The following is a 15,518-nucleotide window of genomic DNA, read 5'->3' on the forward strand; positions in this document are numbered from 1 at the left end:
CTTCCTTCACCCTCAAGTTTGTCCATCCGGGAAGAGGAGTTGCGCCTGGCCTAGTGGATAGAGGGTCTAAGGGACCTGGGTTCTACTCCTCGCTCTGCCCCATGTCTGGATGACCTTGGGCGAGTCATTTCTCTCCTCAGGACCTCGGTTCTCTTATCTGTAAAATGGGGATTGAGACTGTGAGCCCCATGTGGGACAGGGACCGTGACCAACCTGATTAGCTTGTATCTACTCCAGGGCTTAGATCAGTGCTTGGCACACAGTAAGTGCTTAACAAATACCACAACTTTTATTATTGCTGTTACTATTATTATTAAGGACTTGGATTCTAATCCCATATCTTCCAAGTACTTGCTGTGTGACCTTGGGTAAGTCACTTAGCTTCCCTGTGCCTCAGTTTCCTCAACTGTAAAATGGGGATGCCTGTTCTCCTTCCTACTTAAATTGTGAGTCCCAGGCAGGACAGGGACTATGTCCAACCTAATTAATTTTTACCTACCCCAGTGCTTAGAAGAATGTTGGGCACATAGTAAGTGTTTAACAGATAGCCACTCGCATGCTGTGTGAAGTCACTTCGCTTCTGTGACTCCGTTACCTCATCTGTAAAATGGGGATAAAGGCTATGAGTCCCACGCGGGACAGGGACTGTGTCCAACCCCATCACCTTGTATCTAACCAAGAGCATTGTACAGTGCCTGGGATATAGTAACAGATACCACAATTATTATTATTATATATTACTAAAAAAAAAGAGCACGGGCCTGGGCATCAATAAACCTGGATTCACAGCCCGGTCCCCGCACTGCTGGGCCTCAGTTTCCCCATGTGCAGAACAGGGATGAAATACCTGTCCTCCCTCCCCTTAAGGGCAGGGACCGCGTCCGATCCGATTGTCACGCGTCAGTCCCAGCGCTTAGCACCGAACAAATACCCCAGAAACCTCATGTTCCCCTGACCTCAAGAAGCTTCCACTCCAACGGGGGAGAGCTCTGCTGTCTGAATTTTGAGGCCCTCGCTCTGCGGAAGAGCCGACTTCGGCTCCACGACGCTACGACGGATAAATGCGCCGGGAGGATGGGAAGCCCCCTCGTCTTTAAACGGCCCCCTCCTCCCAGAGAGGAAAACCTGGGCGTTCCTCCATCAAACCATCATTCCCACTCAACCCGACTCCTTTCTGTTCTGTGACTTTCGGGAAGGGCACAGGCAGGCTCTGAGGGCAGCGAAGACCAGACCGAGCCGTGCGTCTGTCACCAAGAGCCAGATGAACCAGACATACTGAGCGCTTCACTCATTAACATTGGTGTTGCCGTGACAACGGGCTGTTGCCAGGTAGCGGGGAACTAGGAGAGGAGTGAGAATTAGCAAAGCCTAAAAATAAAAGTCGCAGCGATGGTTCTTCTTCCCCCGTATCGATGTCCACGTGTGATAGGAGATCTTCCCTCTCCTCTTCATCCCGCCCTTCCCCCTTCCTCCGGGGACCCTACAACTCTTGGGGTTCGGATCGCTCTCCTTCTCCACAGTTCCCGCCCATAAAAGGTCAGCACATGGAATCGCTCCCACAGGTGGCTGGGAAGCCGGAATCACGGCACGTCCCGGCCGGGGGTTGGAAAAAAATTGGGAGAAGTGTCCATGTAAGGTCAAGGAGGGAGAATCAGGGATGGAGAGGGGAGAGTTGGGGGGCACTGAGCCTCCCACCACTGCACTTTCAGCTGCCGGGCCTGGGAGTCAGAAGGACCTGGGTTCTAATCCATTTGTCTGCTGCGTGACCTCAGACAAGTCACTTCACTTCTCTTGTGCCTCAGTTACCTCATCTGTAAAATGAGGGTTGAGACTGGGAGCCCTCTGTGGGGCAAGGGCCCGGGAAGAGATTGCGAGTGGCCGGGGGGTGGGGCTCAGTTTTGAAATCACATTCATTCTTTTTCCACTTGCCTTTAACACTGATGTCCACTAGCTATTATTTTAGCAGTGTGCGTCTGTCTACCTTAGACTCTAAGCTACAGATCTGTCACCTTTCGGCAGTTGGTAAAAACAATAATAATAAATAATCGCGGTATTTGTTAAGCACCTACTACGTGCCAGGCACCGAACTGAGTGCTGGGGTGGGGATACAAGCAAATTGGATATTAACCCCACCCTCAGCCCCAGGGCACTTACGTCCATAACTCTCCCTCCGCTTCAAAGCCTTACTGAAGGCCCATCTCCTCCAAGAGGCCTTCCCTGACTAACCCCCCTTTCCTCGTCTCCCGCTCGACTCTGCATCGCCCTGACTCGCTCCCTTTATTCGTCCCCCTTCCCAGCCCCACAGCACTTACGTCCATATCTGTCGTTTATTTCTATTAATGTCCGTCTCCCCCTCTAGACTGTAAGCTCGCTGTGGACAGGGAATGTGTCCGTTCATCGCTACACTGTGCTCTCCCAAGCGCTTAGTCCAGTCAGCGCTCAATAAATGCAATCGAATCGATGAATGAAAGGGACCACCACCATGGAGACGCTTCTGGAAGGGGACCCAAGAAGGTTCTGAGAAAAGCACCAGATAAAAATAAGTCTCCCTCCGTCACCCCCCGTCGCCCTCTTCCTTCAGCAGATAAACACGGTTTCTGGCTTCCCATCTGCCATTTTTAGAAACGGACTCTCCGGGCCTCGGCCGGAGGGTCCGGCTTTGGTCCTCCTCCATCTCCGGACGCACCGTCTCCCGCTCCTGTGTCCGCACGGCCAACACCTGGCCATTTGCCCAACGACCACCGACCCCGCGCTCGAAACCGACAAGCGTGACTGGATTTTGAGAACCTCCCGACTTGGGCCGAGGATTCAGATTGGAGGCGGGGGTCCGGCTAGCTCTGGGCTCCAGAGCAAAACAGCCGTTACGGCTCTTGGGAACGCGAGGATAACCTTTAGAGAAGCCACCGACATCGGCAAATCGGATTCGCTTTCTGCCCCCGGCCTCTCCCCGGGGATGTGTGTGTCGGGGGGGGAGTGGGGGCGGGGAAGGCCACAAATATCCTTCCGTGGACCATTTCCAGAGATGTGTTTTCTCAAGCTCAAGACGGTGACTTCGATTTCGGCTCCCTGGATTGTGTTTCTAAAATAGTATTAGGGATTCTTTAGCTTTGGCCAAACGATCGAGAGTGGGGTTCTGGGCTTGGGCAGGGCTGGTTGGCAACCTCGGGAAGGGCAGCCAAGCTCCCCACAACCACTTGAGAGTCATGAGGCTCTTCTTCTTTTATTTTATGGTACTTGATAAGCGCCTACTATGTGCCAGGCACGGTCCCGAGCGCTGAAGTAGACACAAGCTAATCAGTTTGGGCAAAGTCTCTTTCCCACGTGGGGCTCGCAATCTCAATGCCCATATTACAGATGAAGGAACTGAGGCTCAGAGAAGCGAAATGACTTGTCTAAAGTCCCACAGCAGTCATGTGGGAGAGCCCAGGTCCTTCTGACTCCCAGACCCGGGCGCTATCCACTAGGCCATGCTGCTACTTTCTCTTTGTCTGTCTCTCTCTCACACACACACAAGCTTCTGCATATACACGCTTGCACACAGGCGAGCACCACCCCCATACGCCCACCTACCTGCACACACATCCTGAGACACACCCATGCTCACACACCCACCTGTACAACCCCATATATGCACACCCATGCTCAAATATACACCCCCTCCTACCCGCCAGCACACACTTGCTCTTGTGTGCACACAAACCACACCCACACGCACGTACCCACCCCTATATGCAGACCCACAGTCACGAATACACACACACGCCCTCCCGCCACCCCCGTTTATGAAATCACACACACACACACAGCTGTGCAGATCTCTGTTTCCTTCCCCGGAGCTAACCCAACACGTAGTCATTCATTCCTCCATTTACTCATATTTACTGAGTGCTCACGGTGCGCAGAGCACTGTACTAAGCACTTGGGAAAGGACAATAGAAAAACAAGAAACGGACACATTCCCTGCCCTCAACGAGTTTATAATCTAGAGCTGTCCTGGAATGCAGACGTTCAGACCTGGGTGGTCCCACGGCCGGCTCCAGCCCCCCAGACTGGGGAAGGGGATTTTGGCCTACCCACCCTGTCGCCTTTGACATCATCACGGTATGTCAAGGACGGACTTCATTCATTCATTCAATCGCACTTATTGAGCGCTTACCGTATGCAGAGCACTGTACTGAGCGCTTGCAGGTGTCCACCAGAAGCCGCCAGGCTGGCGGGTGCTTCTGTTCCTCGCCCAGAGGGCTTCGCCAACGGGCAGCCTCTTGGTGAACCCGCGGTATGTGTTAAGTGCTTACTACAGGCAGAGCACTGTGCTGAGTGCTGGGTAGATACAAGCGGCACAGAGTCCGAGCAGGAGGGAGAACAGGTATGGACTCCCTGTTTCACAGATGAGGAAACTGAGGCCCCCCGAAGTTGCGTGACCTGCCCAAGGTCCCACCCAACAGGCAGGGATTAGCGTTTAGAACAGTGCTTGGCACACGGTAAGCGCTTAACAACCCAGGGGCTCCCGGGCCCGGGTTTTTTCCACTAGGGCTCGCTATTTTCCCTACGTTGGCAAGTTCGGCTTCCTGAAATTTCAAACTCCCGCTACCGGGATGGGACCGGTGGTCTCTCCCGGAGAGGGACTGCAGCATCACCTGCGGAGACCACCCAAAGTGTGACCCCTGACCCCGGATTGTGCCCGGGGTGGGTGGTAACTGCGGGCACAGCGGATCGAACGCGAGCCTGGGAGTCAGAAGATCACGGGTTCTAATCCCGGCTCCACCCCTTGTCTGCCGTGTGACCTTGGGTGAGTCACTTCACTTCTCCGGGCCTCAGGGACGTCATCTGGAAGACGTCCCACTTGGGACGGGGACTGTGTCCAACCCAATTCGCTTGAATCCATCCCGGGGCTTAGGAGAGTGCCTGGCCCGCAGAAAGCACTTCACAAATACCACAGTTATGATTATTAATTATTATTACTATTACGTGTGTGCGCGCGCACATGTGTGCATTCATTTGTGTGTGTGTGTATGTGTGAGCGAGCATGCTGTCAGGGCAGAGGGGCCGTGGGCGTTCAAAGAGTCACACGAGGCGGCTTCTGTTTCTGATTCCCTGGCACACAACTCCCCGAGCGGCAAGGTTGCATAAGCCAGCTGATGCCCGGGAAACAACCGGAGCCTCCCCAAGTTGCCTCCTCTCCTCTGCTATTTTTTAATATATGGCATTCGTTAAGCGCTTACTATGTACTAAACACCGGGGTGGATTCAAGCTGACCAGGTTGGACCCGATCCATTTATTCATTCATAATCACTGATGGGACTCCCGGGCTTAACCCCCATTTTATCGATGAGGTAACTGAGGCTCACAGAAGTGACTCGCCCCAGGTCACCCAGCTGAAAAGCGGAGGAGCCGGGATTAGAACCCGGGTCCTTCTGACCCCCGGGCCCACGCTCCACCCATTTGGCCACCCTGCGTCTCTTAGAACAGTGCTCCGCACATAGTGAGTGCTTAACAAATGCCAACATTATTAGTAATGCTCATGAAAGTAGACCTAGTCATTTCGATAACAGCAGCAACAGTCTCAGTAATCAGAGTAATAATAATTTTTATTATGGTATTTGTTAAGCGCTTACTATGTGCCAAGCACTGTTCTAAGGGCTGGGATAGATGCAAGGCTCTCAGGTTGTCCCACGTGGGGCTTAGGGTCTTCATCCCCATTGTAAAGATGAGATAGCTGAGGCCCAGAGAAGCGAAGTGACTCGCCCAAAGTCACACAGCGGACAAGTGGCGGAGGCGGGATTAGAATCCAGGACCTGTGACTCCCTGGCCTGCATTCGTTCCTCTAGGTCTCACTGTTTCCCCTGATGGATCCCAAGATCCTTCTTTGGAATTGACAGGCAGGAGAGGCTTCCTCGGATCCAAGGACTCAAACGGGGGGTCCCCTGAATCCCACGCTCTTTCCACTCGGCCCGCCCAGCCCTCCTCAAGCCCCCCCGGACCCCAGTTCTGGACCGGCCCCCCCATCCCCACCCCCGTTCTTCCCACTCGCTACCCCTCCCTGCCCGCGGTATATCCGTCTTGTAGAGAAACAGAAAGATGGGACACGTCAGTTTTTGCTGTTCAGACATCACCCACTCAATTAGGTACCAGGTAATCTTCCAGTTAGCAAGACACACACACACACACACACACACACACACACACGCATACTCTAAGAGAATAATCTGCTTTTTGCACAGAGTTTAAAATTCAATTCCACTGTCATAAATTCATCTTTTGTTTCTCTTTCCCCCTTTCGCACACACGGATATCCCCACTCACGTTCTCACAATCACACACAGTGTTCACACCTACGCATGAACGCAGACTCACAATCACCCACGTGCAGTATTCGCTCCTACACACGTACACATTCAATCTCACAATCACACTCCCTTGGAGCATCCCCACCTTCACACATTGACAGTCTCACAATAATAATAATGATGCTGGTATTTGTTAAGCGCTTACTACACAGCTGACAAGCGGCGGAGCCGGGATAACACACGCGCATACGGTATTCACACACACATTCGTGGCCTCACAATCACACATTCCTAAACGGTATTCACACCTACAAGCATACACATTCACAGACTCACAATCAGACCCTCACATTACAGAATTCGCACCTTCACATACACATTCAGCCTCACAATCTCACACTCACGTACAGTAGCTTCTCATAATGTTCGTTATTGCTTTACTATGTCCCTAACCCAAGCATTTATGGTATTTATGCCCCTCTTACATCACTTCTACCGCCCAGAGTCTGTGCAGAGGATGAAGTGGTGGTGAAATTCAAGGATAATAATAATAATAGTAAGATAATATTTAATATTTTATGATTTTTTAAATGCTTACTATGTGTCAGGCACTGTACTAAGTGCTAAGAGAATATTCTCTTAAGAAGCACCTTGGTCTCGTGGTTAGAGCACGGGGCTGAGAATCAGAAGGACCTGGGTTCTAATCCTGGCTCCACCACTGTCTGCGGTGTGACCTTGGGCCAGTCGCTTACTTCTCTGTGCCTCAGTTACCTCATCCGTAAAATGGGGATTAAGACCGCAAACCCCACGTGGGACACGGACTGTGTCCGACTTGACCGACTTGTGTCTCTCCCGGCATTTGGAAGAGTGCCGGGCACACGGTAAGCGCTTGATAAATAGCATAAAAAACAGCGTCGGTATTTGTTAAACACTTACTACATGCCGAGAACCGTCCTATGCACAAGATACTCGGGTTGGACACCGTCCCTCACCCCCACGGGGCTCCCACTCTGAGTCGAAGGGAAGAGGAAACTGAGGCCCAGAGGAGCGAAGTGATTCATACAGGGGGCAAGTAGCGGAGCCAGGATTAGAACCCAAGTCCTCTCCCTCCCAGGCCCACGTTCCCTCCACTAGGCCGGACTGCTTCTCTTTCTCATCCTACGATCCTCTTGGAACTTCAGCTTCAAAGGCAACGCTCCCTTCTTGCCCGTAAGACGTCACGCTGGTCTGTCCACCACACCTGTCTCCCAGCTGAAAATCCGAGGCTTTGTTCTGCTTCTTTAAGGCTTCCGCTTCCCCCCACTTCGGCTCGTGGTATAAACAGCTTTTTGGGTGTCCTGCTGGGGTTCATTCTCCACACATGTGCCGGGTTGGAAGGGGGCGGACAATCACGCCTGGCCTTACACAAAGTTCGGCACGAACGTGCATCCGCTGCCCAGTGGAGGTCGGGCAGCACCCCTTGAGCGGCCGGGGACGCGGGTCGTATTCACCGAGCGCTTTCTGGGTCCACAGCACTGTACCAAGCGCTTGGGGGAGGCCAGTTCGACACTATAAAGAGTTGGTGGGCACACTCCCTGCCCACGACGAGCTTACGGTCTGACGCTAGGCTCGGCTGGGAGGATGGAGGGATCGAACGGAAACCCACCCCTCACCTCTTGCTCTCTTCCTCGCCAACTCCTCGACAGAGTGCAGGAATTAGAAACGGCCACCGCTCCGGCAGAGCGTCACGGGAAGTGGAGGAGGCAGGGGGGATGGCGGGCCCGCAGGCCGATACCAGGGCTTCTGTGACCCTGTGGTGGTTGTTTTGGGGCGGTCTGTTTCAGGTGCCATCTTAATAATGTCTCAAGCGACGGGCAGGTTGGTAGGGTCAAGATGAGGCCCGGTTTCTTGGGGGAAGTCCGAGTCCCGCGAAACCTGAGGCTCCTGGGTCGTGACCCGGTTGGCCCCGGAGTGTAACCCATCCACCCCATGATGGTCTAGTCTCCTGCCCCTGTGGGTGACTTTCCCCCGATTCCTTTCGAACCCCAGGCCAGTCTACGTCTTTCTAGCCCTACCTCCTCACACACACTACGCAAAGCAACGCCGTAGCCAACAGTGTTTATAGGAGGGGATCTGAACCCCTGCCATACCCCCAGCCAGTGACTGCCGAGGCTTCGGGGTTCCCCCCCACCGCCTCTCGGCCACCCCCTCCAACCTCCGCCCATCGATTCCCCCGGCCACATCAGCCCCCCGGTCCGAGACTTCCGAGTTTCCAAGAGAAAAATCGATCTGGCCGTAACACGAGCCGCTAACCGAGGTTCCGGGGAAATGGCGGGACTGGGGGTGGGGGAGGAGGAAGGGAAGAGGAAGGTGGCAGAGGGGGTCACTCGGTGGGGGTTGTCTGAGGTGGCTCTCGCCTGTGGTCGTCAGAACAGGCAAGGAGCCTCACCGGCCTTGGCTACGAGAAACCAGGCAGAGGAGAAACCGCCAATTCTGCACACGGGAAGTCCTCGTCGAATACCACCGATCGATCGACTGATCGATCCTCTTCGAAACCTAACCGTCAACCCTCCCAACCCCATCCCGACGGGAGGGGCTGGAGGGTAGAAGCCTTCGAGGATTGAAATCTCTCCGAAAACAGCAGAAGCAGCGAGAAGCAACGCGGCCTGGCAGAAAAACCCGGGGCCTGGGAGTCAGAGGACCCGGGTTCTAATCCCGGCCCCTCCACTTGCCTGTTGTGTGACTTTGGGCAGGTTACTTAATAATATTAATTGTGGTATTTGTTAAGTGCTTACACTGTGCCAGGCACTGTACTAGGCGCTGGGGTAGATACAAGCTAATCAGGTTGGACACAGTTCCCGTCCCAGGTGGGGCTCACAGTCTCAATCCCCATTTTCCAGATGAGGTAACTGAGACGCGGAGAAGTGAAGTGACTTACCCAAGGTCACGAGCTTCTCTGAACCTCCTCTGTAGAATGGGGATTCGATCCCTGTTCTACCTCCCCTATAGACCTAGGGCCCCTCATGGGACAGGGAAAGTACGTGGCCTGATTGGCACGGTGCTTAGCACGTAGTAAGCGCTGAACAGACCTCACAACAATCGCTATTAAGACCGACTCCGAGAGGGAGATTCCAGCCGGCTCATGGAGGCTTCTTTTCCCTGCTGGGCCCACCGCCTCACTGGGCAGCTCGGCTCCTCCCCGGGAGAGGAGATGCCCCCTCGCCTGCCAACCCTGACACAAAAGCATATACACACACAAACAGACAACTGTGATGCCAAGGGTGAACTCTGTCCAGACCCAGTCTGGCGACGGGCTGAGCCTTTGTGCGTCCCCTGAGCGGACCGGGCCCAAGCCCCTCTGGGGTGGCACCTCTTCCCCTGACCAGAGCCGTGACCCGACGGCGACCAGCGGAGCCCTCCGGCGCACACTGCCCGGACCCCGATGCCCCCTCCCGCCCCGCGGCAGCCCATCTCCGACCAGGGCACCACTGCCCAGGGGGGCTGGTCCGCACACTCACGGTCACACACAGTTGCCCACACTCACTGACATTCACACGCACTCGTTCATATTCACACAAACACGCTCATATTCACACATTCCCACCACACACTCCCACACATTCACTAACATTCACAGCGACACTCACATTCACGCACGTTCACACCGACTTCCTACACACATACACACTCACATTCACACCCTCGCGCGTTCACTCATTCACACGTAGGCACACACATTCACCCAATCGACCAACTCACATTCGCTCATTCACACACAGCACATATATACACCCATTCGCTCACACGTTCACGCCCACTCAAATTCCCTCTCACCCAATTCGCGTACTCATAGGCACACACACGTTCACACACAAACACATACACGCTCATCCACTCCCGCTCTTTCATTCATGCAATCGTATTTACTGAGCGCTTACTTCATTCATTCAGTGATATTTACTGTGTCCAGAGCACTTGGGAAAGAACAGTACACCAATAAACAGGGACAATCCCCGTCCACAACGAGCTCACGGTCTGCGTGCAGAGCACTCTACTAAGCGCTCGGGAGAACACAGTCTAACAACAGACGCATTCCCTGCACACTCACACTCCCCACCAGCCTCTAGCCGGAACTACAGACAGGCACACATGTGGATGCCCACAGTGAGCGCTCGGTAAATAAGACCGAATGAATGAAAGAATGAAAGGAACCCATCGACAGCCCACTCTGGGTTCAAATCCAACACGCGTGTCAGTCCTCCTCCCCCGCCGTCCGCGTCAGCAGGCCCGGAAGCCTGCCCGAGGCCACGGGGGCAGAGCGGGGGACGTGGCCACTTACCAGGTTGGAGTTGGTGACGTTCGAATCGTCTTCTGGAAAGGGGATGTAGATGGCTAAGGCCACGCAGTTGGCAAAGATGGTCAGTAAAATAATGATTTCGAAGGGTCTGGGGGGGGGCGGAGTTAAGGAAGTTCACCGGGGTAGAGGGGTTCCACCCGCCTGCTCAAACCTGGATATTAAAGAGAATCGGAGACGGAGAAGAATTCTGTTTGGAGAAGGAATTCCGGGCCCCTTGTATCCTGAAAAGAAACATATGCCTTTTTAAGTGTTTTTCACAGGTCCCAGCCAAAATTCTTCCTAATATGTCAGAAGTAGAGGAGGTCGGTCGCGTGCCAGAGTAAACACAGATTGCTAAAAAGTTTTTTTGCTCCTTTTATTTATTTAGCTCCGTTTCAACTTTGCTTTCCCTCCTGTGGAGTTGGGGGCTCTTTTAAGAACCTCGGTGGTTGGGTCAACCTTCCTGTAGGCAGAATGTCCAGTTTCCTCTCTGCTCAACCGCTGGCCTGACCCCTCTCTCTCTCCGATGACCCCTCAGCGGTATTTACTGAGTGCTTACTGTGCGGTGGGGAGAGGATAAAGGATTTAGTACACTCCACTCGCCCAGAAGACAGAGAAGAGAGCTAAGAGTGTTTTCTTTCTCTTTCTCTCTCCCTCCCCGTCGGCCGCCCCACGGAGGTGTCCGGGGGTCAGTCGCCGTTGGCCCTCCTTGGACGCCCCCTCCTCCCAACGAGGAGGCAGACCCCGCCCCCGCATTTCCAAAACAGAGAGACCTCGGTCAGCCTGCCTCTTGCAGGGCGAAAACCTTTCCGGTCTGGGTTTCCTCCTTCCGGGCCTTCTCCGATTCGGCTCCACCAGGCCTGCCCATCTCTCCAGCCTCGCCAGCCTTGCCCACCTCTCCAGCCTCCCAGCTCTGCCATCCCTAACCACCTCTCCAACCTCCTTTACCCATCTCCCCTGTCTCCCCAGCAAATATTCAAGGCCTTGTAGGTTCAAAAAGGCTTAGGAATGGAAAATCAAAGGTAAAAAGCACTTCTCTGCCCCCCTTGCTCGCCCCAAGCAACACCCCTCTCCTCCTCCCTGCCCCCATGCTCCTCTGAAGCCTGTACTGAACAACTGGAGGGGTTCTGGGGGTGATCTGGGTGACTCTGAGACAAACCAACCCTCTCTCTGCCCCCCCTTCTCTTCTAGGTGCCTCACTCACGGAGCAGGGCTGGGCCGAGAAGCAGTGTGGCCTAACGGAAAGAGCCCGGAGGTCAGGGCGCCTGGGTTCTAATCCCGGCTCCGCCACTTGTCTGCTGTGTGGCCTTGGGTAAGTCAACCCACTTCTTTGGGCCTCAGTTCCTTCCTCTGTAAAATGAGGATTAAGACTGTGAGCCCCATGCGGGACAGGGACTGTATCCGCCCTGATTATCTTGTATCTACCCAGCACTTAGAACAGGGCTCGACATAAGTAAGCGCTTAATGCCATAATTGCTATTATTGATAACTAATAATGATAAGTAAGATATTTTATGGTATTTGTTAAGCGCTTACTATGTGCCAGGCACTGTTCTCAGTGCTGGGGTAGAAACAAGATTATCAAGTCTGGGCACCGTCCCTGTTCCACATGGCTGTCCCGGGCCTAATCCCCATTTTCCAGATTGAGGTAACTGAGGCCCGAAGAAGCGAAGTGGCTTGCCAAAGGCCAGCCAGCAGACAACTGGCCAAGCTGGGATTAGAACCCGGGGCTTTCTGATTTCCAGGCCTGGGCTCTATCCACGAAGCCACGCTGCTTAAAACTATGAGGCCCAGGTGGGACAGGGACAGTGGCCAACCTGATTAGCTTGCATCTACACCGGCGTTCGGTACAGTGCCTGGCACAGAGTAAGCAAAACCGTAAGGTCGCTGTGGGCAGGGAACGTGCCTGTTTATAGTTCCAGTGCACTAATAATAATAATGATGATGGTATCTGTTAAGCACTTATTATGTACCAAGCACTGTTCTAAGCGCTGAGGCTGATACGAGCGTGTGACTCCCTGTCTCCCAAGGCGTTCACGAGTCTCAATCCCCTTTTTATAGATGAAGTAACTGAGGCACAGAGAAGTCAAGTGACTTGCCCAGTGTCACACGGGAGACAAGTGGCGGAGCCAGGATTAGAACCCATGACCTTCTGGCTCCCAGACTATCCACTGTGCCATCCTGCTTCTCTAGAAAATCGGGTTGGACAGAGTCCCTGTCCCACATGGGGCTCACAGTCTCGATCCCCATTTTTCAGATGAGGGAACTGAGGCATAGAAGGCAAGCAGACAAGTGGCGGAGTCGGGATTAAAACCCATGACCTCCTGCTTGGGCTCCATCTACTATGCCACTCTCCCAAGCACTCAGTACAGTGCTCTGCACACAGTAAGTGCTCAATAAATACGATGGAATGAACGAATGGACGAATATCATAAGAAACCCACCATTCTTTCCCTTAACCGAAAGTGGCGGGGATGGCACTCGGGCCCCCGCCGTGATGGATGAGGGACCCTCGGGAGGCAGGGCCGGTGGCCCCCGTCCCTCCCCGCCCCACCCCCTGCGGGCAGGAAGGATACTTCCACTCGACGACGCTGATGCAGGCCCTGCGGACGGGGTTCTTGAGGGTGAGGCAGAGCAGCGCCCGGGGGTGGCGGGTCGTGGCCGCGCTCCCCTGCTTCTTCTGCTTCCCGTACTGTTGGCGCTTCCGCTGGGTGGAGCTGACGGTGGAGATGGTGGCGTGCCCGGCGCTGCCCATCAGCTTGGCCTGCCGGGCCGCGTCGATGGCCGCCTGCCAGGACAGGGCCGCCCCGGGCGTCGGGATGTGCTCGGGCGCCAGGCCCGCGGCCGCGTTGGCGTTCATGTTGGCGTGAGCCGGGCGGGGGCTCCCGTGGGCAGAGCCTGGGGGAGACAGGAGAGGGAGGGGGCGCGGCCGTCAGAGACCGTCGCCCGACCCCGGGACCGAAACCGGGCCGGGAGCCGTCCGCTGGGGTAGACGCGAGGCCGTCGGGTCCCGGGCGACGAGGGTCTCTCCGGTTAAGGGGCCCGGATGACCGGCAGGGGATCCCCATTTTACAGAGGAGGTCACCGAGGCCCGGAGGAGGCAAATGACTCGCCCGAGGTCACGCGGCAGGAGAGCGGCGAAGGTTGGAACCCAGGTGCCCCGACTCCCAGGCCTACGGTCTCTCCGCTAGGCCGCACTGCTTCTTGAGAGCTTTGGGGGCAGAGACGTCAGGGGTTGACCGGCGGCAGAGACTGTAGAGATAGAGTTCAACCGCAGGCCTCGGAGGGAGACTCCAGCGACGGAGACAGACGCACACAGGGAAAGACACGCAGACAAAAAGCCAGCTGGACACACTGACAAACAGAAACCCGCAGACACACACATAGCCGGATCCTCACGCACGCCAACGGATACACAACCAGTCAGACACACAAATCCGATAGCCAGCCAGATACGGAGGCGGATAAACGGGCAACCAGACAGACAAACAACCGGTCAGACACACACACACACGCACAAATAGCCTGACGCTCAGACACACAAATCCGACAGCCAGCCAGGTTGGCGCGTTGATGGATGAACGGCCACCCAGGCGGACAAACAACCAATCGGACACACGCACAGATAGCCTGACAGTCAGACACACAAATCAGATAGCCAGCCAGGCAGACACGTAGACAGATTAAACAGCCCGGGAGACAGACAGACGGTCAGACAGGCAGCCAGACACACAAACAGCCAGAAAGTAGACAGCCAGACACAGGGAAACGGACGCAAAATCAGACACACAGGCGGACAAACAAACAGCCACTCAGACACATAAACACCGCAGCCAGTCAGAGAGACAAAGAGCCTGTCGGAGAGATGAACGGCCAGACGGACACGCAAACGGTCAGACACACAAAAAGACAGTCAGACTCAAAAACAGAGAGCCAGTCAGGCACGCAAGTAGCTAGCCGGTCAGCTAGACGTACAGACAAACAGACACGGCAGACGGAGACTGGTCTGACTTGATTTCTTTGCATCCACCGCAGCGTTTAGACAGTGCTTGGCACAGAGTAAGCACGTAAATTATCATTATTGGACGTGCTTCTTGGCAATCAGTTAATCCTATTTATTGAGCGCTGTGTGCAGAACACTGTACTGTACAGCAGAGTTGGTAGAAGAGGTCCCGGCCCACAGGGACCTTACATCCTAGAGTGAGGGAAAGCAGGTATCTTGTCCCCAATTTACAGAGGGGGAAACTGAGGCCCAGAGAGGGTAAGTAACTAATTCAGGATCACACGGCAGGCCAGGACAGAGCTGAGATTAGAATCCACATCTCCTTCGTGCTCCTTCAGTGGTATTTATTGAGCACTTACTACGTGCGGAACACTGTACTAAGCACTTGGGAGAGTGCGACGCAACAGAATTAGCAGACACTTTTCCTGTCTGTAATGAGCTTACAGTCGAGAGGGGGAGACAGACATTGATATAAATAATTTATGATATGTAATTTATAGATATGTACATAATCCCAGCTCCGTCACTTGTCTGCTGTGTGACCTTGGATAAGTCGCTTCACTTCTCTGGGCCTCGGTTACCCGATCTGTAAAGTGGGGGTGAAGACTTAGGTACACAACTGCAATTTATTTCTTTCTATTAATGTCTGTCTCCCCCTCTGGACTGTGAGCTCGTTGTGGACAGGGAATGTGTCTGTTTATTGTTATAGCGTACTCTCCCAAGTGTTTCGTGCAGTGCTCTGCACACATTCATTCATTCATTCCATCGCATGACTGAGCGCTTCCTGTGTGTGAGCGCTCAATAAATATGATTGAATGAATGAATGAAGATTGTGAGCCCCATGCGGGACAGAGGCTGTGTCATTCATTCATTCAATCGTATTTATTGAGCACTTACTGTGTGGAAAATACTG

The 15,518-nt window shown here is 54.2% G+C and overlaps 1 protein-coding gene across 1 annotated transcript in view; it reads right to left on the minus strand.

Moving 5' to 3' along the window:
• Positions 1 to 15,518, minus strand: part of CACNA1C (calcium voltage-gated channel subunit alpha1 C) — a 150,281-nt gene that overhangs the window by 117,994 nt on the left and 16,769 nt on the right. The window contains exons 2-3 of the mRNA XM_029054421.2: positions 13,179 to 13,500; positions 10,606 to 10,711 (exon numbers count right to left, since the gene is read on the minus strand). Coding sequence (XP_028910254.1) covers positions 10,606 to 10,711; positions 13,179 to 13,500 — 428 coding nt within the window. The remainder of the gene's footprint in view (positions 1 to 10,605; positions 10,712 to 13,178; positions 13,501 to 15,518) is intronic.

This window comes from Ornithorhynchus anatinus, chromosome X4 (assembly GCF_004115215.2).
Source record: "Ornithorhynchus anatinus isolate Pmale09 chromosome X4, mOrnAna1.pri.v4, whole genome shotgun sequence".
Classification (NCBI taxonomy): Eukaryota; Metazoa; Chordata; class Mammalia; order Monotremata; family Ornithorhynchidae; genus Ornithorhynchus; species Ornithorhynchus anatinus.